This window comes from Triturus cristatus, chromosome 4_2 (assembly GCF_964204655.1).
Source record: "Triturus cristatus chromosome 4_2, aTriCri1.1, whole genome shotgun sequence".
Taxonomy (NCBI): Eukaryota; Metazoa; Chordata; class Amphibia; order Caudata; family Salamandridae; genus Triturus; species Triturus cristatus.
The window spans coordinates 48,240,947-48,267,395 of NC_140586.1; the positions used below are offsets into that span (position 1 = coordinate 48,240,947).

Consider the following 26,449-nt stretch of genomic DNA (forward strand, 5'->3'; position numbering starts at 1 on the left):
GTACCTCCTTGTGGTGTTTGTTCACTCAGACACAGGCCGGGCTCGGCGGGTGCAGAGTGTGCTGGATTTGCGGTTTCTGGCTGGCACCAGAAGTTGCAGTTCAAACACGTCCGGTGTTCACGAGAGAAACAGCTTGGAGAGTGAATGCAGGCAGGTCCTCCGGGGTTTTTGAGGTTGCTGGCCGCTGGACACGCCGGGGGTTTGCAGGAGCAGGTTCGAGGGGAGACAGGCCTGTAGGGCTGGGGCCAAGTCAGTGGGCGTCTTCCTATTGTTGGCTCTGCAAGGCTTCCCGTCCTTCTTCTTTTCTTGTGGTTGCTGGATCTGAGGAAGGAAGGTTCAGGGTGCCCCTAAAAATTAAATTTAGGGGCGTTACAGGTAGGTAAATGGCAGGGACAATGGGTCCCTTCCCTGGGGTGGGTACACCCCCCATCCTGCCACTCTCTATTGGGAGGGGGGCAGGAGCCTGTCCCTGGTTGGCTGGGTCCCCCCATCCTCAAGATGGCAGAGACTCGAGGTTGTGCTTCACCTCGCCTCCCCCACCTTAGGGGTGGCGTTTACAGAGGTGGGCACACCTCTCTTCCTCACTTTGTTTTTCCCGCCGGGTCTCCCGCCCAAAGTGGGGCCCCCCCCCCCCCGACAGCAGCAAGCTCTCGACCCAGGGGTCCAGGAACATGTCTGGTGGTGGTAGCCTGCGCAGCCACTCAGTCAAGTCACGGGGAGTTGGTCGAGTTTCAGGGGGCATCTCTAAGATGCCCTCTGCCGTGCATTTTACATTAAATCCCACACTGGCATCAGTGTGAGTTTAATGTGCTGAGAAGTTTGATACCAAACTTCCCAGTCTTCAGTCCAGCCATTATGGTGCTGTGTTGTTCGTAATGACAACCTCCCAGCACCATATACTCTTAATGGCAGCACTGCACTTACAGGGCCCAGGAATGGACCGGGCACTGTAGGGGTACAGGGCTCATGCACCTGTACCCTCACCACTGGCATAGGGCACCCAGCTAGAGGGGTGACTGATGTATGCCAGGACAGTGGTTTGTGGGCATGGCACACTGGGATGTGTATAAAGATGGGTATGCAGTTCCTAAGGGTGAGGAGACATGCAAGGTCAGCGAGTACTAGGTTCGATATAGGTTCGATAAGTGAATCCCATTATTCAAAGTGAGAGGGGGAGACCCCTCTTCGGAACTGGAGCCCTCACACACCCAGCAAGCTAGGTGTCATGCTTCATCATCTGGGCTTGCTCCTCGTCGGGCCGGCGCTGCAATGCTTGACGGGCTCCCATAAATGGGGCTCTTTGTCGGAGATCTTTTGTCCCTGCCGTTTGGTGCAGTGGGGGTGAGGGGCCCAGTAGTGTAGATGTAGTGTAAGTGAGTTAAAACAGGTCAATTATTCCTTGAATTGTATTTATTCTGGTAGGTAAATTGCCTGATTAAAAGTCAATAGAGTGGCGTAAAGCTAGGGGTTAAGTGCCTAGATGCCTACGTCGTACTCTCATTCAGTCGTCATGTTTCTTGCCTCTGTTGTCAGTAAGATCATGGGCAATTCATCAGGACCAGGGTACCAAATGCTAGCTACACAAAATGAGAGGGGGAAACCTACCTCCCACATCGTAATACAGTGGGAAATGTCCCACTGATGTCACAGAACCTAGATCAGAAAAAGGACAGATATTATAATAGCTGTACGTTTACTCGACATTCATAATGTGCCTTATACGCCTTAATGACAATAGCACACAACATATTAGAAGGTGTGCATATACAAGTGATGTCTCACGCAGTTATAGTGTCTAGGTGCTGTATATAGTGGAAGGACCAAGCACTAAGTGTTTTAAAACCAATTACAACATAAAAACATGAGCAAAGCAGCAGTGGAGCATATTGTTGTGGAAATGCTCACCTAAGGGCCTAAATAGTATGGCCTCATCAATTTCCGGCGGAATAAAAGGGACACCAACAGTTAGTGTCCTATTGAAAGAAAATAAAAATATAAAGAAAGATAAATGGGGATCGGTAAGTGAATGAATACGTATCCATCCGTAGGTGCTCACATGGGAACAGTGTTATAACATGGAGGAGGAGAGGAGATAACGAGGCGGATAGCCAATACCCCCTCAGTGTGTCCCGCACATAGGCAAGCTCACAAGGGACACAAAACCAACAAGGCGCTCGGTGAGTAGTCAAACCTCGGGTGCAGCCTAAAGTGCCAGCGCACCAACGGTCATGGAGAGCACCTAGAAGCCTCAGCCCCCCGAGGCCAATGCAAAATAGCACCAAACACTGTGGGCTGGCGGACAAGTCCCGTTACCACTTACCGGAAATCCAGAGATTGTGTGCAGGCTCACCTACCCTCGCCGCCGGAATCGGGTGGAATGGGCTGTTAAAACTAGTCCCAAGTTATACCACGCCGGGTCCAATGGGGATGGGGTGGGTGGGGTTATGCGTCACATGTTATACATGGCAGTAATTCAAAGAAGGACAACCTTTGTGAATAACGGCGGCCATCTTGACCTAGTCTTCGTTATGGTGCGGAATGGATTGATAGTAGCCATCTAAAACTGTTGATCGAGTAAAGTCTAAACTCATACATTCTCAATTTGATTGGCCTAGTCTATGTTCTAGTGCGAAATCGATGGAAAGTGGCCATCAAAGACTGTTGGTCGAGTCAAGTGTAAACCCATATATTCCCAATGTAATTAGTAATACAGTCCTGTGAAAATATGGCGTTCATATTTGTCACTGAGTGTCCTTGTCTGATGTCATGTAGTCAGTGTGCACGGAGGTAAGTATCACGTGTGATTCGTGATGGTAATACAAAGAAGGACCACTGAGTCCAAAAACGGGCGGCCATCTTAGCTCAGTCTCAGTCATTGTGAATACTATAGGTAAATGGTCGCCATCTTGGACTAAAGTTGAGTTAACTAACACACTATCCAAAACCACTCAGGGTGAGATGGTGATCAGAAATGCCCACTCGAGTACAAAAAGGTACGTGTGCGAGATAACAGCGGGAATCCTGGACCATTCTCGGGTCATTAGAAAGTCACTTCCCCTGTAATAATGAATGAATGAATGGAAACTTGTAATCGCGCTACTTAGCCCGAAGGCATCAAGGCGCCTAAACAAAACAGTTCGAAAAAGAGGCAGATCGTATCTAAGCGTAGGCCTTGGCAAAAAGCCAGGTCTTAAGGGCCTTCCTAAAAGCCAGAGCCGATGGAAGAGATCTTATCTCCAAAGGCAGGGAATTCCACTGCCTGGGAGCAAGAGTTGAAAAAGCTCTACCTCCCCACCTAGCCTTACGTATCCTGGGCACTGAAAGCAGAAGTTTATTTGACGACCGGAGAGTTCTGGGGGGAATGTAGGGGACCAGCAAATCCTTCATACCCCCAGACCGATTGGTTGCCAAGGCTCTATAAATCAAAGTCAGGGACTTAAAGGATATCCTGGACTCAATAGGGAGCCAATGCAAGGTCCTTCTTGCCTGATGAGTCTTGGCCCGTTTAGGCAGGTCCAGGACCAGTCTAGCGGCAGCGTTCTGCACCATCTGTAGACGGGTCACCAAGCCCTTATTGATGCCCAAATAAAGAGCATTGCAATAATCAAGTCTGGACCCAATCAATGCCAGGACAATTTGTTTCCTGGCCTGGAAAGACAGATAGTGCCTGATCCTCCGTAAGATGTTTATCAGTCCCCAGCAGGTGGAGATGGTCCTGCTTACCTGTTGATCCATCCTCAAAAGGGGATCGATCAAAACGCCCAGATTTTTGGCCAGGGTCGACGGTGTAGGGCACACCCCCATAGAGGGCGGCCACCAGTCAGCTGACCAGAAATCCTCCTTTCCCCCGAACACCAGAAACTCTGTCTTATCCCCATTGAATTTCAATGAATTACCCACCATCCATTGAGCGACTGCCTTCAAACAGTTTTTAAAATTGGAGGCAGCCTGGATAGTGGGTTGGGTAAAGGACAGCAGAATCTGTGTGTCGTCAGCATAGGAGATAACCTCCATCCCAAAAGATCTAATAAGCCTGGCCAGTGGGGTAACATAGATGTTAAAGAGGGTCGGACTTAAAGCCGACCCCTGAGGGACCCCACAAAGCACAGGAAGGGATGGAGACAGAAAATCCCCCAGCTTTACCCTCTGTTCCCTCTGATTAAGAAAGGATGTCAGCAAACTAAGTGCTGTGCCCTTGACCCCGATCTCCCTCAGCCTTGATGTTAATACTGAGGGAGACAGGGTATCAAAAGCAGCCGAGAGATCCAAGAGGATGAGGAGAGTAGTCAGTCCCTTATCAACCCTAGTGCGAATGGTGTCGAGCACGATAGTAAGGGCAGACTCGGTACTGTGTTCTCTCCTGAAGCCGTGCTGCGAGTGGTCCAGCTTATCATGGGCTTCCAGAAAATCAACAAGATGCTTATTTAGATGGATTTCCAGCATCTTGGCAGGAGCTGGAAGCAACGAGATAGGGCGGAAGTTCTTAAGCACACCCGGGTCAAGAGAGGGTTTTTTTAAAAGAGGCTTGACCACCGCTTTCTTCCACTGAAGGGGGAAGGTCCCTTCCTTAATTGCCCCATTCATCACACCCAGTAATGGTGGAAGAAGACAGTCTTTACACTGTTTGAGGAGTTTAAGGGGGCAGGGGTCTAATGGGGAACCCGACCTAACCTTGGTCAAGAGGCCTTCAAGATCCAGTAGGGAGAGAGAGGGAAAACTAGACAAACTTCCAGAGGGCACCTCCTCAGATAAAGATGGCGGAACACAGTCTAAGGGGATAGATAGAGTCACCCTTTGTAGCTCCAGAGCTGAATAAATATCCACAATCTTGGTGTTGAAGAATTGTGCAATATCATTGCACAGCTGTTGTGAGCTCACCACCGGGTCTGGCATCTTTAGTGAGGTAAGCGTGTCCACGATTTTAAAAAGATCTTTAGGTGAGGAAAGTGAGGCAGTAAGAGAGGTAAAATATTCTTGTTTGGTTTTTATTACCTCCTTCTTATATAGCCTCAACATAGTTTTATGTCTGTCCCTCTCACACACATACCCACTGGACCGCCAACGACGCTCCTGTCGCCGTAATCCCTGCCTAAGTAATCTGAGTGGTTCCGAGAACCAAGGGGCGGATGGAGTTCTTCTGGCCGAATAGCACAAGATGGCCGGTGCAAGTTCGTCCAGGGCTAAAGTAACCCCATTCTCCAGCCTTTCCACCGCCGATGTTACCTCCTCCCCCGGGGCGATCAAAAGCCCTGCAAGCTTGGGAGCGAGTAGATTATTGGATAACTTTTTTAAGTTACGTCTTCGTTCAAACTTGGAAGGCATATTACCCCTATTACTGGACAGAGAGGTTGTAAGGACCAGAGGAATTGCATAATGGTCTGACCATGAAAGGGGGATAGGCAATTCAGTGACCAACCGCATGTCGTTGGAGAAAACCCCATCCAGCGTATGGCCAGCCAAATGTGTGGGGCCTCTGACTAGCTGTGTCAAACCGCACCCCGAGAAAGTATCCAAAAGAGACTGGGTTTCGGGCAAATCCACCTTCTCTAGATGAAAATTTACATCCCCCAGAACGGTGAGATGGTCACAACCGAAGTGTGGTTCTAGGACCTCCAGCATTTGACTACAGAAGTCTACTTTGCTCCCTGGGGGTCTGTAGATCAGGAGGCCCTTAAACGGCACTCCATAATCCCCATTAATAGAAAATTGGAGAGCCTGAAAGGACTCCTGATGATCATCTAGGGGAATGATGTGACAGGTCAGATGGTCCCTGTGCAAGATACCAATCCCTCCCCCCATCCGGCCCGTTCTGTCCATTCTGACTAAAATATAGCCATCGGGAACCGCCTCCACGAGATCAGGACCAGAGGAATCCTTTGCCCAGGTCTCAGTTATGAAAACCCAGTCCGGGACTCTGGACAACACGAAATCCTTGAAAGCTAGATTATTTTTAACCAAGGACCTCGCATTCAAAAGGAAACCCGTGTGAGTCCTAGCCCTAGAGTCGAATTTGGGCCTCTGGGCCTCAGCTAATGGGGATACTCGCAGAACAGGGGGACCAAAACAGGGACAGGTTGGGGATATCAAAAATCCCTCAGGAGCATACCTATGATGGCAAGGGAGTGTGGACGGTTTTAATAATGCAAGATCTTGCCCCGTATATACTGACCTCGATTTCACCCGCACGCAGTCATCTACTCCTCCGCCATCCAGCCCGTCCTCAGCGCGGACGGGCGCAGACGGGCTGGACTCTGGCGTGACTACGGCGGGATTACGGCGAACACGCTGCGCGATCACGCTGCGCGTCAGCATGGCGGGAATATATAGGGCTGTGCTCAGGAACCACCTGCAAACAGGAGCGCTGGGACGCCTAGAAAACTAGCAGCCTTCCCTATCCAAGATGGCGCCTGTTAAAAGAGCACAATTCCAGGCGCCTAACGCGCTGGGGATAACCCGCTAAGCAGCGGTGAGGGAACCAATTTATAGTGCAAGAAAGAGGGTAAATAAAAACAGGGAAAAGCGGCGCAAATTAACTTTAAAGAAAATAGAAAACAGGAAATGTTAAAAATGTAGTCTGACACTACCCTTACACACGAGCAGCCTTAGGATGCAAGACCAACCTAGAGGGCCCTTTATAAAGGCTCCCTATGTAATTGCCTGTGCTCAGGAACCACCTGCAAACAGGAGCGCTGGGACGCCTAGAAAACTAGCAGCCTTCCCTATCCAAGATGGCGCCTGTTAAAAGAGCACAATTCCAGGCGCCTAACGCGCTGGGGATAACCCGCTAAGCAGCGGTGAGGGAACCAATTTATAGTGCAAGAAAGAGGGTAAATAAAAACAGGGAAAAGCGGCGCAAATTAACTTTAAAGAAAATAGAAAACAGGAAATGTTAAAAATGTAGTCTGACACTACCCTTACACACGAGCAGCCTTAGTAAGTATTGCTCACTCATGCAGACAATCCTTTTCTGCAATGGAAATCACAAGTTGGCTAAACTGGCCCAGGGAATGTCATCATTGAGTCCCCTGCTGTCAGTGGATAGTCTGTGGACCCATCTCTGTTGAATCTTGAGGGATGTGTGCCATGTCGTCTCTTTGTTTGGTTCTGCACCAAGAGACTCAGCCTGCAAAGACAGTGTGTGTGTGTCAGGGTAAAGGGCCTCTAAGGGTGACACAATAAGTGCTGCAGCCCTTCGGGGCCTTCTCTGGTCACAGTGCCCTGGGTACCTATGGTACCCTTTACCAGGGACTGACATGTGGGCAGAGATGCCAATTGGGTTTAGGCTTTAATGCAGTTTTAGGGAAGGAACACAGGCCCTGGGTACTTGATTGTCAGGAGCCCAGGGCACACTCAGTCAAAGTACATCAGCAATTCAGCAAAAAGTGGGGGCATACCATGCAAGAAAGAGGGCACTTTCTCACATATGTTTTTATTATTTATATGCTTTTTAGCTAAAGTATTAAATACAATTATTAGGACAGGGGAGTAAGCTACAAAGAGCAGCAAGATGGGAACCTCATGAGACTTGAGGAAGACATGGCAGAAAGATTACAAGAAAGGTTAACGGCAGGAGAAAGCTAATTACCATCTATATTGATAAAACTAAACTTGTAGAATCCAAGTATACCATAAAAAATAAAATAGCATGGCTGAACAGAAAGATCGACCAAAATAATTCATGGTCACAAGTACTTCAAATAGTTTAAAGGGTAGAAATCAAACAAAGTCCAATGCATCATAATTAACAGCAGAAACCATCCACTATTTATAAACATTAATGCCTCAGGTAGTGTCTTTTGGAAAGCTCCGACACGAAAATTATTCTGAATAGTCTCTCATTTTTTAACACTTTAAACGTGTTCTCAGGTGCCTGTTCACCTAAAACGCTCGACATTATGACAATTGACTTACCACTTAAGTAACCCCATTAAACCTGCTTGTACTGTCTATGAGACCTTGACACAACACTACAGTTCCTTTTTTATCCCTAAGTAAGTCAACCCTAGCACAACGCTATAGTGATTACACTCCAAATATACTCAATACATTTTTTGTGTTTTAAGATGTATGTTTGCCAATGTAAGCCAATATAGTATAGCACCTAAAGGGTGAAGCAAAAAGATGTTTAAAATAACAGGACTTCAAATCAAAAACTGCATTCGAAAGCTCCACTCAAGCTTCCACTGCTGATTGCAACTAAAATCACAAGTGTTACCTCACATATTCAAACACAAAAGCAAGCGAAATCCCAAGCCGCACTGGTAAATGCCTCACACTCTTCCCTCCCACACCCGAAATTAAAGGCTGTGTTTAAACACATCAGCCCCATGAGGAATTCCAGTCCTGCTTTCCACTCAGAATGCAAATAAAATGCCTTTCAGTTTTACACACACATGCGCACACACCTCATCCACCCCCCTCATGTTAAAACCCCAACACAACACCGACACACCTTACCAACATAGGCTGCAAATAAAATAACAGGTTACATTTCAACACTTCACTTACTGTCACGCATGCACCTCCCCCTCCTGTCAAAGACTGAAATAGAATTATGTGTGCTGCATTTCAAGAGAACCACACAGATACACACAGTGAAATCACAAGGTAGATTTCCAAATTCATGCTGCACAGTTACACAAATACATGCACACACTTGCAGAGCTCCAGTCCATCCACATATATCTTCACACAACTTACAACTGAAATTACATGCTCCATTACAATATCAACCCATGACCAAACAAACACCACACTGTTAAAGCACTCTACCCCAACTGTGTAACTGAAATCACAGGCTGAATTCAATATTTCTAAAAAGAAAACTACATTCTAATATGATCCAGGTAAGACAAGCAGAACATATTAATAAATCTTTCCTCTTGGGGAATCAGAAAGACATTTTGATAAAAAAGGGGTCAAGCTCATGCTTGACCAAATAATGGGGGGAGCGTGAACTGAGGACAATGACCAGAGAACAATGCAGGAGTACTCGCTCACAATCATGACCTTTAACCACTACATTTGCTTTTCTTATCATTCCCATGACTACCTTTATCGCCTTGACCCGAGCACCCACTATTCTTCACCATATGTGCTGTTTTTAAAAGGGAGTGTAATTACCCACAAAGCTCTGCTTCTTGTTGTCCCAGAGTGGAGCAGCCCTCACGCCATTGGTCACCAATGCAAAGAAAGCCTTTTTCACCTGTGCAGTAAAAGACAAGAAGAGGATCAGCGTGGAGGACAAATAACGGGAAAAGGTCAATGGACTCAAAAGGAAAAGGCAGATGCTGTTTGGTCACTGATCACAGTAGTAACAAGCCATAGGATTAAAAACATGGAAGCCACAAACACAGGAAAAGCTTAAGGACAGAAACATCCTTTGCAAAGGGCCTGCCCCTTCAGAACAAGTTACTTACCTTTGGTAACATCTTATCTGGTAGAGACTATCTAGCCGTTGATTACTTACATTAGAATATTCCCCAGGCATCAAACTGGATCCATACATTTTCAAGCAGATACCCCTGCACGCCGCCAGGTGGCATCGTTTGGCACCTCGGTCGCCCCAAAAGTGACATGGGCGGTGCCTTTTGGCGCCACCCATGAATGCCGACATCAGTTTCTTTTCGTGACTTTTCACGCCGGGAGCGCTGAGTCATGAGGAACATTTACAACTGGTGTGAATTTTTAAAACCCTTAAAAGGGTTACCCTCACACTGTAATCAGTTTGCAGAGCATGGACGATGGGAGGGTCAATAAGGAATCTGTGGCTAGACAGAGTCTCTGTCTGATAAGGCTTTACCGAGGTAAGTAACTCGTTCATCTGATAGAGACTTTATGGCCGCAAGTTCTTTACCTTAGACTAGATACCCAAGCAATGCCTCCCCAGAGGTAGGTCTGTGAAACCGATTTAGACCAAAATGTCCTGTAGGACCAAAGAGGCACTGTGCTGATCACTAATGACATGACTGTCCAGACAGCAGTGTTTGGTAAACGTGTGTCGAGATGCTCACATAGCTGCCTTATAGATGTCCAGGACAGGGACTTCGTCAGCTAATGCAGTGGTCTCAGCCTTGGCTCTGATGGAATGAGCACTCAAGCCCTAAGGGAGTTGCTTTTTAGCCAGTGTGTAGCAGATCTTTATACAGAGCACTAGCCATTGTGAGAGGGTTTGTTTCTGTATGGCCATCCCCTTCTTAGCTCCAACATATCCTACTAAGACTTGATCGCCCAACCAGAACTCATTGGTACAATCAAGGTAGAACGACAACACTCTTTTTCGGGTCAGGCAGTGGTGTCTCTTCTCTTTAGAAGGGTGAGGCGCAGCACAGAATGTAGGCAAGGTGATATTTTGGCCTACATGAATGGATGTCACTACTTTCTGAAGGAAGAAAGCATGTGTTTGAAGGACCAATTTGTGTGGATAAAAGGTGGTATAAGGAGGGTTCACACAGTGCTGGCATTTCCCTGACCCTCCTGGCTGATGTTATGGCCACTAGGAAAGCAGCCTTTATGGTTAGCAACTGCAACAGGCAGTTGTGCAGTGGTTCAAAAGGCACGCACATCAGAAAAGTCTGAACTACGTTTAAATCCCACTGGGCATGATTAACCCCTTGTGTGCCCCGCCCTTTCCCCGCCCTGTGCCGGGCGTTGAATTAGCGGGTGGGGTTCATGACGAGATAGTCTCGTCATGGGCACAGCGCAACCGCGGCCCATGACGAGACCATCTCGTCATGGGCACTCAAGGGGTTAATGACCTGAGAAGAAACATATGTTGGAGACTTTTAAGGGACCTATTCACAACAGGTGACTTGAACAAAAAGGTTAGTCTGGCAACCACAAAAATGATAAAATGGCTGATAAATAGCCCTTAACTGTGATCAGTGCAGAGCCCTGCGGGCCAAAGAGAAAACAAATAGTAAAACCCGAGAAAGGGGTGCAGAGAAAGGGTCGATGGCCTTGGATATACACCATGCCACAAATCTGTCCCACTAACAATGCCAGTACTGATGGACTTTTTTACTCCACTTTCTTATGTGGGAACATTTCGAAAGAAAACAAAATGAACGGGGGACCTTTTGTTTAGTCGATTTAATCAATCTGTTTATGCGTTTTGTTTTCGATTTAACAAATACTTTTTTTGTGTATTTCCACAATTAACATTGAACTGATAACACAAAAATGTTTACTGTACATAAATAGACACATTCAACTACAGTCATATCAACATTCACTCCCATACCACACTGGACAGTCCAGAACCAAACATACTATATAAAAAAGCAATCTAAATTCTCTTTAAAGACACAAATTACAACTTGGCCATAGAAAAATGGTATATTCTGTAGGGAACAATCAAACTGATGACCTTTATCTTTTGGCCTAATGAACTAAAAGAATCATTTGGAACTCTCAACATTGTTCCCTACAGAATATACCATTTTTCTATGGCCAAGTTGTAATTTGTGTCTTTAAAGAGAATTTAGATTGCTTTTTTATATAGTATGTTTGGTTCTGGACTGTCCAGTGTGGTATGGGAGTGAATGTTGATATGACTGTAGTTGAATGTGTCTATTTATGTACAGTAAACATTTTTGTGTTATCAGTTCAATGTTAATTGTGGAAATACACAAAAAAAGTATTTGTTAAATCGAAAACAAAACGCATAAACAGATTGATTAAATCGACTAAACAAAAGGTCCCCCGTTCATTTTGTTTTCTTTCGAAATGTTCCCACATAAGAAAGTGGAGTAAAAAAGTCCATCAGTACTGGCATTGTTAGTGTTACTTCTGATATAAGGCACGGCCTTACTGAGTATAGCCTAAACCCTGTTTCTGTTCAACAAATCTGTCCCAGCAACAGGCGTAACCTTGCAGACTGCGGGAGGAATGTTGAAAGTTGTCAACTCTCACCGCTCATTCTCCAAGCACGAAGGAGGAGGGTGCACTGTAAGGGTACAAGACCCTTACCTGTCATGGAGACAGAAGATCCTTCCTAAGAGGAAACCTGTCCAGAGGACCGATGCTCATACTCAATAGCTCAGGACACCAGGTTCTCTGCACCCAATTCGGAGCCACAAGAATCACTTGGGCCTCATCTTTTTAAGAACTCTGGGCAGGAGAAGTATCGGCGGGAAGGCATACAGGAGGCCCGAACACCACTTGAAACGAAAAGCGTCTCTACACGAGAGCCACCTTGGAAACTACAGTACGCAGAAGTGCTGACATTGCGCGTTGTCAGCAGTGCTGAACAGCTCTAACAAAGGTTCTCCCCAATCATTAAAGAAGCTTTGCACCACCTCTGGATGAAGAAGCCATTTGTGATCTGCTAAGCATTGATGGCTGAGCTCGCACCCTCCCGGCATTCGGAGAGCACAGCTGGTGTTGAACCACTAGGGAAATGCCCTGAAGTTCCAGCCATGTCCAGAGACGCAGGGCGTCTTGACCAAGGGTCCACAACTCCACCCTGCCTTGTTTGTTGCAGTTTCACATGGCATTGATGTTGTCCATGAACACCTGCGCCAGACTTCCTCCAATCGAGGGAAAAAGAGGCTTAACCCCTTTGCCGCGGCGCATATTCCGCCGCGGCGCTGGGGGGGGGGGAGGGTGTGGGGTGAGCGCGGCGCCGCCATGCTCGTGACGGAACCACGCCGTCATGAGTCACGGGCGAGCTGTGCTCATGACGGCGTGGTTCCGTCACGACTCCGTCCACTCTTCATTTCGCCCGCACAGGCGGGGAATTAGTGCCGCGTAGGCGGAGCGGCCGCAGCATGACGGAACCACGCCGTCATGAGCACAGCTCGCCCATGACTCATGACGGCGTGGTTCCGTCATGTGCACGCAAGGGGTTAAATGCCAATTGGGTCTCCCAAAGCTCCAACAGGTTGATGTGGAGCCCAGACTCTGCCACAGACCCGAGTCCTCAGATCTCCACCTCTCCCAGATGGCCGCCCCCGTTCAGGAGTAATGCATCTGTCACTACAGTCAAATATGGCTGGGGAAGGGAGAGGGTTCTGCTGCTGACCTAATTACGATTAGTCAGCCACTACTGCAGGTCTTTTACAGTTCCCGCCGAGATCTAGACCATGTCAGAGAGATTTCCCTGATTCTGTGCCCACTGGGACTTCAGGTACAACTGTAGAGCCTGTATACGCCAACGGGCATGCATAACTGGCAGGATAAAGGAGGCCATGTGGCCCCACAGCCTCAGAGTCAGTGTCACTGAAATCTAGAATACATGCTGAAACATCAGTTTCATGGCCCAAATATCCTGAACTTGCCATTTGGGGAGATAGGCCCGAAACTGCACTGTATCCAGAACAGCTCCAATAAAAGGGATCGTCAGCAAGAGTTAGATGTGACTTCGGTAAGTTTATAGTGAACCCCAAGGAATGCAGGAGGCCCGCCTTAGTCTGGAGGTGAGAGATGACTGCCTGTGGCGAGCCCGCCTTCAACAGTCATTTGTTGAGGTAGGGGACAACTGGAATCTTTGACCTCAGCAGTTGTACTGCTACCATTGCCATTACCTTCATGAACACCCTTGGGCACTGGTAGGGCTGAAAGAGTACGGCAAACTGGGAACCACAGGTACTGTGGGCAGACAACTGGGGAATGTGGAAGTATGCTTCCTTCAAGTCCAGTCGTATCATCCTGTCTCCAGGACAGATAGGACTTGAGGTAATGTCAGCATTTTGAACTTCTCCTTTTCAGGGAGTAGCTGAGAAGGGGCAAGCCTAGAATAGACAAAACACCTCGGTTCTTCTTCGGCACCAAAAAGTAGTGGTAATAGCAATCACAGCCTACCTCTGATGCTTGCACCCTTCTCAATGGCTCCCTTGGCCAAGAGAGCTAACACTTCCTGATGGAGCAAAGAGAGATGGTCCTCCATGGACTGCTCGTAAGTGTGTGGCATGGGTGAAGTGGTGTCCAGAAAGGGGAAGGCGTAGCCCCTTTGGACTATCTGTAAAATCCATTTGTCTGATGTTATCGGCTGCCAGTGGTCCAGGTGATGGCGTATCCTGTCTCCTCCCCCCCCCCCCCCCCCCCCCCCCCCCCACTGGATGCCCATGTTGATATGAGGGAACACTTAAGGCATTTGGAGGCTGCAGCTGCCGGGAGGAGAGGGGTGCAGACTGGGGCAACCTCTGGCTACGGGCCCCACAATCTGTGATAACAGTGTCCTTGGCCATGAAAAGGGCTGGGAAGGTTGTTAGCCATGTTGGCTAGGTGGAAATGAACGCTTCTGTGAGCCCCTTCCATATCCACAAATGGGGCGGAAGGCTGATTCGGGTTGGCGAGGGGTTATGGACCTGGCTGTAGATCTGCTATCCTTAAACCACCCAAACGCTGAGTTTGTCTTCTCACCAAAAAGGTGAGAGCCCTCAAAGAGAAGGTTCATGAGCGCAGTTTGAACATTCCTCAGAAAACCAGTGGTTCTCGGCCAGGCATGGCACCTAAAGGCCACCGACGATGAAATCTCTCTGCCCAGCGAGTTAATCATATCTGGTCCACATCTGATGGTGAACTTCGCTGTGTCTCTGCAGTTACCTACGACAGTATGGCGCCGAGAAAGGTTATGATATTCTGGGTGGTGCTGGATCCAAGGTGCCCGACTGGCACTGCGGGTAAACCGCCTGGTAGGAATCCACAGGGACTGCTCTCAACCTAGTTCATCCACAGGTGCTCCAGAGGGGGTCAATCTAGCTCCGGGAAAGTCAAGGAGGCGCGGAGCGGACCCTGGCGCAGGCTCCGCAGAGGTGCGAGGCCTGGAGTGCCAACACTCCTGCACCTCGACTGAGGATTTGGACAGGCAAGGTGTTAGACTTGGCATCTTTTGGCGTGTTTCCCCTGAGTTTTTGCTTACTGACCTCCCGGTCTTGACTCTGTTTTTGCTGGCGTAGTGTCTGCGCTCTTTTCTCACTGCTGGTCAGTGGGAAAGTGCAAGTGCTCCTGTGGTCAAATGTGTTATGGATTGGTGTTTCCATGATTGGAAATTTGATTTACTTGTTAGTCCCTAGTAAAGTGCACTGAGTGTGCCAGAGCCTGTGAATCAAATGCTACTAGTGGGCCTGCAGCACTGATTGTGCCTACCCACGGGAGTAGCCCTGAAAAGGTAGGATTTTGGGATATAAATATTGGGGCCCAGACCCCTGAACTCCAGAACTCTTTTGGACCAAGAAGACTGCCAAGAAGAAGAGCTGGAGAAGCTATGAGGAGGAGCTACCACTTTGCTGTGTGCTTTGCTGTGATGGCCTGCAGTGGCTGCTTTTGTCTTGGGCAGTGAAAGGACTGGACTGGACTTTCTGCAATCTACTTTTGTGAGTTTCTCCAAGGGCTTGAGGTAGAGCTTGCCCCCTGTTCAAGAAGTCTCAGGAATAGCAAAGTATTCAAGCTCTTCTGCCCTCAGCACTGGGGACTGTGTGTTTTGTACTGCAACAGAAAAGCAACCCGACGACGTCTATGACACCGCTGCCAACTCGTGTACTGAAGGCACCGCAGAGGGCACCGCGACCGTGGTCTCACGACGCCGCCTGCGCTTCAGCAGCGACGCCGCCGCTGCTTGCACCGCGACCTGCCAGCAGCGTGCCGAGCCCGCATTCACTTCGCACCACGACCCTGGTCTCACCAACGACACCATCTGACGCCACCACAAAGCCGCTGCTCGCACCGCGACCTGAGGGCACCGCACGCAGCACCGCTGCACTTGGCACCGCAGCACCCGACGCCTGCCGACGCCAGCGCTCCTGACTTCAACAGAGAGGAGATCGTTCTGCAACTCGTGTGAGTTCGAGGGCCCAGACGACTCCTGCACCGACCTCCGGAACCGACGCGTGTGGACACCATGCTTTCCAAAGCTCAATGAGAGGTCGCCGACGCCCTGCATTTCTAAAAGGTACTGTTTGCAGGTCTTCCTGACACCGTAGCTGGCCCGCGATGTCGCAGTCAGCCAGAACTGTTTGGATTTGTTTGCTCACGACGCCGTGATAGCCCCGGACGGAGCGATTGACATCAAGGAACTATTTTTCAAGCATATTTTAATAACCGAAGATTTTTAAGTACTGTATTGTGGATTTTTATCCTTTTTGGTCTTGTCTTAAGTATATAAAAATATTGGATATTTTTCTAAACTGGTGTGGGTGTCCTTTTGTAGTGCTTACTCTGTATTACTGTTGGTTATGTGCAAAAGCTTTACACACTGCCTCTAAGATAAGCCTGACTGTTCGTGCCAAGCTACCAAGAGGGTGAGCAGGGGTTATTTTAGGAGTGTAACTCCCTTATCCTGACTAGAGTGGTGGTTTCTGCCCGACTTTGGCACATGCCCTAGCCGACCAAAAAAACAATTTCTAACACATGGCAAAGTCAAAGACCTCTGACTTCTTTTTGCAGCGTGAATTACCCGACTTGGATAGAGATGATGACTGTCGGGTTCTGCTTCGCCAACGGTCATGGGACCTTTAGTGTGACCAGGATCATTAATGTTGCAGGGTCGGCGAGGAACTTGCGGGAACGCTCCCTCACCGCCTTCGGGTGCACTGTGTGACAGTTCTCACAGGTCTTGGAGTTGTGGTCCCTCTCCAAGTACCATAGACAAACCAAGTGCGGGTCTGTCACTGTGACAGGCACTATGTGGTTGGAACCTGCAGGTTTCTTATTAGACATCCTTGTCACACCAGGACAATAAATTCTCAGAAAAAGTGTTGTTAAAGTTAAGAGAAAAAAAACTGTCAAAAAGTGACACGGGGTAGCTCTTAGCAGCTGGTGCAATGATAAAATAACTGACATCAGCACGCTAGGGTGGCACCTATATAGGGATAGCGCACATCACTTCCGGCGTGGACTCCGCTGAGCCAAACACCACCAACTACCGGCACGCAAAGGCCTGGGAAATATTCTATCGTAAGGAATCTGTGGTTAGAGGTCTCTATCAGATAAACATTTTTTGAGGGCTTGCCAGCTACAAAGTGCTTCTAGGCCACTTTCTTCTCTTCTACACTCTTCAGAGCACTTTAATTTTATTTTTACTTTACGATTCTGAAATATCGGTCAACCATGATTAACTGGTAAAGTATAAAGACTTAAAATGGCCACCAGTATGTCACAACACAATAATGCACTCAAAACACAAGCATGCACATGCCATGAAGCATTGACACGACGGCCATCACGTAATGGTTTTCCTTACCATTGGAAGATGGCAATCGTGTGTGTGCAGAAGGGCACGTCTCGCAAATGTATATGTCATGACACACTTACCCATTTTTAGGTCTCGACCTTGCAATCGCGTAAGCGATCGCACAGCGAGACTATAGAAAGCGGGTTTGAAAAGTACTCCCAAAAAGCGGATTGCATGGCTAGCATGCGCACAATCACGCGCATCGTGCCGCCATGCAATCCGCCTTGTGGGAGCACTTCAAAGGGTCCGCTCCCAAGCGCGCACGCGCCACGCTCTGCCGGTCTTGTCTTTCTTTTTTTTTTTAACTTCAAGCGCGAGGCGCGCGTACGCCCAATGCTTGTTTAAATTTGGTACAGAAAGTTGTTTTCTGAAGCCAGCATACCAGAGACGCCAGCCACTGACAAACGGTGTCCACGTGACAAAAATGAGATGCGGGTTCGAAACGCACACGCTACCTGCATATAAACACACACTCACCACCACACATGCTTACAAACAGCCCTGAAAAACAAACACACGACTTACGACCAGTGCACACATGAGCAACCACACATAAACAACTGCGCACACACACACACAGGAATACACGCCAGATACTACACGCGCGGACATTTAAACACCCATGCATAGTCACAGTAAACAACCGGTCGCAGTGTCTCACACACACACACACACACACACACACACACACACACACACACACGCACACGCACACGCACGCAGAAACACACATACCCCAGTGCAGGACCCACACACACTCATTATATACACAAACACTAACATACACAAGCATACACACCCAGTCACCACTACAGGCCACACACACACAAAGACACACATATACAGGGGCAGACACTGCTGCAGAAGCACGCACCCATCACCCACACAGGGACAGACACCACTGCAGGCCACAAACACCCATCATACACACACATACACGCACATCCGGGGGCAGACACCGCTGCAGGCCGCACACACTCATCACACACACAGGAGCCGACACCACTGCAGGCCTCGCGCCCTTATCACTAATTTATTAATCCCCCTCACTGGGTCACTGTGGAGCAGTCCCAGCCGGGCAGCACCACCTGGTTTATGTTATGTGAGTCGGCAGCATGCTGCACTGCACAAACACAATAATCATGTATATAGCATGGAGGGCTGTACTTTAGCGCCGAGGGGCAGCACTAGTATCACTCAGAACTATTAAAACAAGCATTAAGGGGGTTCATTTAAATGAATAGCCTAACATAGATCAGTGGGTTGGTGCCCTTGCTACACTGATTAAAGTAGAATTGGAGGCTCTTAGGTTCACAAGAGCTTGGATCACTCTTTATGCTAATTAGGCACTTTAAAAATAAGATTATGATGATGACGACCCCGCTTATCATCCTTCCAAAATGGACAAAACGTGTCTTTGAATTAAAGAATATTACAGCTACTGAACATAACCCCCCGGCTCTGCTGCACCCCCACCTCCTGTCCCACACACAGTCACCGGCATTCCTTCTCTCCCCACCCCTCCCCAATGCACCGAGAGACCGCGTGAGTCCAAGAGGGATGCTGGCCATAACACCTCTTGGAGAGCCCCCCTCCCCCTTAATCCCTGGGAGGATTCTGCCCAAGAGAACAGGGCTCATTGTTTCAAGCACAGATTGTGCAGAAACATCAATGACATATCCAGGAACAGCAGTCGCTCCATGTGGGGCTAAAACGTACGAAGCCTGACAAAGAAGCAACAAGCATTTGCAATGCAATAGGTCTCGCATTTACGCGAGTTTGAGCTATTGACATTACAAATAATAATACCTTTTTTTTTTTAAAGCATAAATAAAAGGCATTGTTATTTACAATGCCAATAGCTGAAACTCTCGTAACTGCGAGACCTATTGCATTGCAAATGCTTGTTGTTTTTACTTTACGGTTCCATCTTGGCCAATGGACATTTCAGAACAATACAGAAAAAAGTTTAAAGAAAGAGTGCCAGTGCACCAATGCAAACAAGCGCTGGCTAAGTGAATACGGGAGCACTCACCTTAAAAAATCTAGACCTATTGGCTTTGCTATTCCTGTTTTTTTCAATTTAGCAGTTGAATTTTGGTCTGCCCTCCAGGACACCATACAACATTCTTTTCTCTTCCATTATAAAACACTGACAATGGCTATTTAGCCACCCTCACTGTAATAGTTGGAAATATCACAGGATCACATACAAATATCCAGAACATCACTTAACCAAGCTTATTTCCAAAGGAGGTCGTTTAGGACAGTGAGCGTCATGCCACGATAAAGCAGATACAGTCGAACAATCGTGCGGCATACCACAGAACAAACGGTATACAAAAGACTAACACATGCTGACATTAAAGGGTCACTGGAATTTACCATCCAAGTAGAAAATCTGTGTTGAAAATGTTCATATGGCTACAGAAGCCAAAAGCAGAGGAGGTAGAACCAAACATAGAGGATAAGACTTCCACTGGAGCCTTGGACAGAGGAAAAGAGGGCCATGGAAAGGTAAAGAGCAGAGGGGAAAACAGCAATACACAAATAAGTCAAACAAGCATTGGCAAAGGCAATTTATCTCACTTTTTCTAAAGACCACATTCCTGATGCAGGCTGCAGTACCATGATAGGCCATTACTACAAGTCACTTTCATCAGACTCAAATGCTCACTGTAATAGACAGCGGTATGTTAGGCTGTTACGAGAGGTAGCTGGTGCCAAGCTCAAATGCTTGATGTACCAGGTTATAGTACCACACGTCCTTGCTAAACGTTTCATCGGCTTCCACCCCTCCCTCGTCAAACTGCAGATACTAGAGAAATATGAACAGATCAAATGCCCTTTTGTTAAAGGTTGAAAGGAACAATAGCAAATAATCTTTATTGTCCTTTTATTTTGAACAAGGAAGATCACAGAGAGGGTGTGGCTTAAATTTATAAACCAGCACATTCAAGTAGGCAAGTCTAATTTATTTATTTCAACAATTTATAAAGCGCGCAAATACCCGTAGGTGTCTCGGCGCTATGTACTGGAAGGATAACCAGAAAGCTGGAGAAAGCCTATTGCTTGAAGAGCCACGTTTTTATTTGTTTCTGAATGATAGCAGTGTGGGGCTAGCCTTAATCAGAAGGGGGAGAGAGTTCCAGAGTTTAGATGTAGCCACTATGAAGCTTCTGTCACCCCAGTTGATTTTCTTAGTTCTGGGGGCGATCAGAAGGTTAGCATCTGTTGAGCGAAGAGATCTACTGGGTGCATAAGCCAGGAAAGCTTTCTTCAAGCATTCTGGTCCTGTATTGTGAATTGCCTTATAGGCAATGCAGAGAGCCTTAAACTTTGTTTGTTCTGTTTCTAAAGCCTAAATAAAAATCCCAATGCACGGTTTTGATGGTTATGGTTAATTGGAAGCTCCAAGTGTATTCGCTATATGTTTTTCAAGAAGTAACCCTAATGTTCATTTTTAATACCAGTTACTTGTATTGACAAACTACAGGCACACTCCATAAGTAACAGCGCTTTAGTTGTTTCCTCAAATGAGTTAGGGGTCAGCAAGCAGTGTGAATGGAATGAAAAGAAAAAGGTAACCAATGAGATGAGGATGAACATAGGGGTAAGAGGAGTGCAGGAGTCATGAATAAGGGGGAAGCAAGTTGGTGTAATGGGAGGCACGGAGAGTAAGGGCAACATGTAGCCCTGTATCACCAGCACTTAATGGAAACAGTAATGGGACAATGTAATACTCCACAAAATGCCACAGACGTGAAGGACAGCCCATCTAACCAATGGAGCTCTGTAATACTTCGTGGATGCATACAACGTTTAAAGTTTTTGTAACATATAGTCTCCCAGACATCTAAAGCAGGTTTATAGCATGATCTAAAAACGTGGAAGAAAATAAGAGACAAAAGGCCAAAAGTGCCATCAGTTCACAAACCTGCAGAGATGTGTCAAACACGACAAGCTTGGAGCTGGTAGGTATCAGGTCATAACACCGGTGGGCTTTCATGAAGCGAGTAAACACAGCATTGTCCGATTCAGAAGCTGTAATGGATAAACAAACAGGGAGTAAGGAGGAGAAAGACTGGATGATAATATGAGGACAAATGAGCAGAAAGGAGCAAAGAGAATGGAAGATAGAATGGGAGGGAGAGAAGAGAAGAGAAGAGACAAGAAGAAGACAGGAGCTAGAAAGTTGAGTGACAAAATGCCTAGAAGGAAGGGTGGGTGAGCGGAGTGCAAGTGTTAATGGTATAAGGGGAAAGACCTTTTATTCTCGAGACCCAAGGCATGTCCCTTTTCTAGTGCGCTGGAGTACCGAGAAACCTTGAAGTGGGAGCAACAACCCCGGACCACAAGCATGCTACTAAGATATCCCAAACCAGTTTTACTTTTCCTGTCATTCAGGATCCCCAATTCTTTGAATAGCTACCCATGGTTCACGGGCTTTTAGGAAATTTATAAAAGCACCAGTCCCACCATCCTGCTGCACTTGGCATCTTATCCAAGATCATATAGAAACCACAATGGTTCAGAAATAAAATGACAAAGCAAACAGCATATCACGACTTAATCAAACCAAAGATGTGCAATTTTAAGTAAAAAAACAGAAAAACAAGGTGCCCACACAGAAATTATTTCAAAATGGAGACTTTTTGTTATTTGAATTATTCTTTGCAATACAAAACAAACAGTACAAAATCCAATACATAAACAGAAAAACAACAAAACAATATGTGCACACAAAGTTACACTAAACATACACGTATGTACAAAAGATTGCAGTGTAAAAAAAAAACAATGGCAGAGGAATAATCAGATGGTTGTCCGTATTGTAACAGGAATATTGTGTAATAAATGCTTCCTCTTGATTTACCAAAGGGGAACGTCAACGACGTTTCAACATTGATGATTGGTTAGGTAATCATTAGGACGTATAGTCCTTGGTGGTCAGACAGCAGTACGTTGTGGTACCTTAAGGCAAATTGACTTCCCCCGGGTTTAACCCCTCCTATGAGTCAGGCGCACGGGAGCAGTCCGGCGCATAAGTGCTCATGTGCGTCAGCCGGCTCCTGCACGTCCGACGCCATAGCAAACTAGAGACCCGGGGGGGGGGGGGGTCAAGGGAGATAAGGCTTGCGTGGATCCCCCAACGTTTCCCTAACCAGAATCCCATGCAAACCTCAAATTTTGCTGAAAAAAATAAAAATGTTCTCAAATTTCTTTGTGGGAAAGTTGTAGGATCACTGGGCTGACACAAATTTCCTACCACCCAGCGTTCCCCAAGGTCTCCTGATAAAAATGGTACCCCACTTTAGTGGGTGGGTCAAGTACCCGCGACAGGCAAGGGCCCAAAACATGTTCTGGAGACTTTAAAATTACCTATCATAAAACGACCTATTTTTGCAGGGGGGGCACCTCGGTTTTTGGCCCCGGGCTCGCGGCCATCTAGGGAAACCTACCAAACCCACACTTTTCTGAAAACAAGACACCCTAGTGAGTCCAGTGAGGTATGGCTTGAGTGGATCTCCCAAAGTTTCCCTACCCACAATCCCCTGCAAACCTCAAATATATCTGAAAAAAAAACACTTTTTCCATACATTTTTGTGTGGGATCGCCATGTCGGCACAAATGTCCTACCACCCAGCGTTCCCCTTGTTCTCCCGAGTAAAATGATACCTCACTTTGTAATGTTATCCCTGAACCATTGTGGTTTCTATATTGTTTATTGCTCCAGGTTCTGGGGTATAGGCCTGCCCCTGTTTGATGTAATGTATCATATCTAAGACAGTCACCTGACACAAATTCATTATATTAATCCAGCATAATACCTTTAGATTATAAATAATTTCTAAACAATTGTTTAAAAAAAAAAAAAAAAATGAGAATGTCTTTCTTGAACAAGATCTCCCTTAAGCCTTCATTACTCTCACCTTCAGGAGTTGTTGAGAACTTTTCTGGGGCCCTCTGAACAACAGCAACTGTATCCTGCTGAAAAAGAAAGAAAAAGATAAGTAAAAGGATAGATAGGTAAAAAGCCCCTCTTGCATTACTAAGTGTCAGAAGGCCAAGAACCAGTCTACATATCCTCACAGCTTCAGACATATGAATGAACAGGGGGGGCTTAATTTCAAACTTTATGTTGCAAACCTCTTTACCCTCACTTAAAGCCAAGTTAAACAGCAATTGCCTAATTGAATTTTCACTGAAAAGATTGACGTGAACCCAGGGTGTCAATAGTAATGCCGGTACACTGATGGACCAAGCATTCCCTTTTAGCACTTGACTGTTGTGCAGAAAACGCATGACAGCTTAAATAACATTTAATAATCAGAATGTCCAGGCAATTCATGGCTTCCAAAACGAAAAGGACTTAAGTACAGGTACATTATTTTACACTGTAATTACACATTCCCAAAGAATATCAGAAGTGGCTAGCACCTTCTGTCCTCGAGTTAAAACCCAAAGTGTTTCTAGCTTCGACGCATAAAGTTTTTTATCAAGTGCCCTGTGATCAATTTTTTTTTAATTTGTTTTCATTTCAAGATACACATAGCAGCAAAATACAGTATAAGCATATATACAGTATATAAATGTTTTTCTTTATTTTCTTTTTTTGAACATGTGACAGTGCTATGTCAAAACATGTAATACGGGCACAATACTTTTAAAGCATTCCTTCATAGCTCCTGACATCAAGGACCAATGTGATATTTACAGTTATATCCATCCCTCCTCCTTAAGTGAACGTTTGGTGTAATAGGTAACGAAGTACCGGGCCCTTGCCTCTGTGCATCTCCTGTAATATGTAGTGCAGTAGCATCCCAAGCCGAAGGGGGCAGCACGCACCCTCACAAAATAAAATCGTGGGTCTTTTCCCCCTGCCATGACCGGCCTGGTTCCCTCATCGCCTGAGATGCCTAAAGATTTGAGTTGATTGGTATTATCGGAACTATTTGGGGAACCTACACCACTCCGCGTCTGTGTGCCAGGGGTCCCAGTCTGTGAATGGGTATCGGGTCCCACAGCCGCCTATCCAGGGGCCGTAATTTATTCAACAATAATCCCCATGTCTCTAGATCCCGTTCGGCATTTTTGTCCGTACGGACTATGCGCAGACGTCGCTCTTGAGCCACCCCCTATTCACACATATCCGCTATCCATCTGGGGAGTTTAGGTGGCACGGGTTGGGTCCAATGTATTGTTATGCGGGGTCTAGCGAGTACCGGTCTCAAGTTCACAAATTTATATTGCATTCTGTTCCTTATCTTTGGGGACGGTAAAACCCCTAAAAGGCTATGCTCATTTTTTTCCTCGATCCATAGGGCTGTCGTCTCTCGGTGCGTCTCCAAAACCCTGTGATCAATGTTACTCTGTGAGGGCACAGTTCATGTCGACTTGAATCTTTAAAAAATGACCCGCTAAGAGTTCCTTTGGTTTCAGTTGCAATGATTTTAAATGAAGCAATATTCTAAGGAAATTGGCCCAATCCATCCATCACCACCTAAAGAACGCAAAATAAGTCAACCACCCAAAGAGTGAAGTGCTCAAGCTGCCAAATGATGTTTCTAGGTGCATCCAGGGTACTTTCTGGACGTGTGCTAGGGTGATGTTGCTTTTGGTCACAATAGCCCCTGATGGGGGGAAAACGTTCAGTCAACTGAGTCCAAAAGTTCAGTAGCCTCTGGGTTGTGAAGGGTACAGTGAATGACTAAACTACAAGCTCACACAAGCTGACTGTTAGGTCGTCAGTAAGAAGGGAGGCCTGTATCGAAGGGAAGGGCGGTCAAGATTTTTTAACCACTTATCAAAGTTTTCTGATGGTGGGGACACCAGTCGATCGGGGCACCCAAAACAGCCACTGTATAGTCCAGTGGTCAGTGGGCTATACGCATGAACAGGGGTTGAGGGAGTTTGACTAGGCTTCAAACAACCACAATATCTCCGAAACTATAGAGTTAGAACATTTATTTCAAAGGTTGTCGGAGCCACTTTCTCTTGCCCTTCCAGACTGTGAGGATACTGCAGCAGCTCCACGCACCAGCAGGAGCAGACTCCCGAGCAGCTGGCAGAGCAGAATTCATGACTCCTGAGAAATCTCAGTCTATCAAGAGGTCCTCCATGCAGGAGTTCAGTCAGTGACACTTTGGTCGTAGTCTAAAGATCAGGTCACCTTCTTCTGATAGAAGCAGTCCAACCTCTTTAGCAAACATGCACATTTTTCTTTCTATGCAAAAGTCTAGAAGCAGGGCAACTCCACAGACTTTTCGGACTTCAGCCTTTTCTGAAGGTAGAGTGACGACTCAGCAGTAGTCTCCCACTCCTGGTTCTTCAATATCTTTTCTCTTGCACAGGTATATAGTAGTTTCTTGGTGTTGGGCCAAGGTTGAACAGAGATGTGGCCGAGAAAAAGAATACTAATCTTCCTCAGGCGGCCAAGCCTAGCCCTTCTTTGAGGGTGCACCCTTTGAATGCTGCTGTGCCCCGCCAATCCTGTAGGTAACTGCTTACAGCACAATCAGTTCGTGGGATGTGCATGCAGCCCAGGCTGTAACTCCTGGTAATGGATAGGCTAGTTCAGGTGGATGTGGAATGGATTCAGACAGGGAGGTCATTTTACAAGGTTAAGGGGATCAAGGACAGGGGAAAGGGGAGGTATAGGCTTCAATCTTTCAGGGAAACTGTGGCTACATCAAAGTGATCTGGCTAGCTAGCCTACTTCACCCAGCAACGAGAACTGTTTTTTGAGGGGAGAGGAAAAGGTGATGGGCAGGCATCAAAGTGAAAGATGGACACTGGATACCAGCACAAAAGTAACCACCATCTACAGCAACACACTCACACGTGAACGCCACCACTGACCTGCCACACATACACAACATCATTAAAGCAAAAGATCCCCGTTATAGGTAGTGACCCGAACTATTCCCGGCGGACTCCTTTCACCACAGGGTACAAATAAAAATGTCTGCATCTCTGACTACAATTGTACATTGATACTATTGCCAGCCCCTCATATCCTGTGAAGAGGGGGGAGTAGTCACCTTCACAACAGGTGGGTGGTCTTTGGGTGTCCCCCTTGACACAGAGCTATGGAGAAGAGCTGTGTCTCAGTTGTAACTCTCACCCCAAAGAACCGAGACGTCACTCACTGTACTTAGTAAGACCTCTGACAAGCCACATTAAACGCTATAATGCACTCACTTATTTGCAAAAAAAGACCTAATTAATGGTAACAGTAAAAGAAGCTGAAACATGCCACAGTTATTACAGCAT

The 26,449-nt window shown here is 46.8% G+C and overlaps 1 protein-coding gene across 4 annotated transcripts in view; it reads right to left on the reverse strand.

The window, feature by feature from the left end:
- PRKAG1 (protein kinase AMP-activated non-catalytic subunit gamma 1) overlaps positions 1-26,449 on the reverse strand; it is a 268,130-nt gene that overhangs the window by 167,922 nt on the left and 73,759 nt on the right. For 2 of the 4 annotated variants that reach the window (XM_085600412.1, XM_085600410.1), the window contains exons 2-4: positions 23,107-23,164; positions 21,111-21,217; positions 9,124-9,205 (exon numbers count right to left, since the gene is read on the reverse strand). In XM_085600412.1, coding sequence (XP_085456538.1) covers positions 9,124-9,205; positions 21,111-21,217; positions 23,107-23,164 — 247 coding nt within the window. The remainder of the gene's footprint in view (positions 1-9,123; positions 9,206-21,110; positions 21,218-23,106; positions 23,165-26,449) is intronic. The other 2 variants (XM_085600411.1, XM_085600409.1) reach the window with 1 other exon arrangement.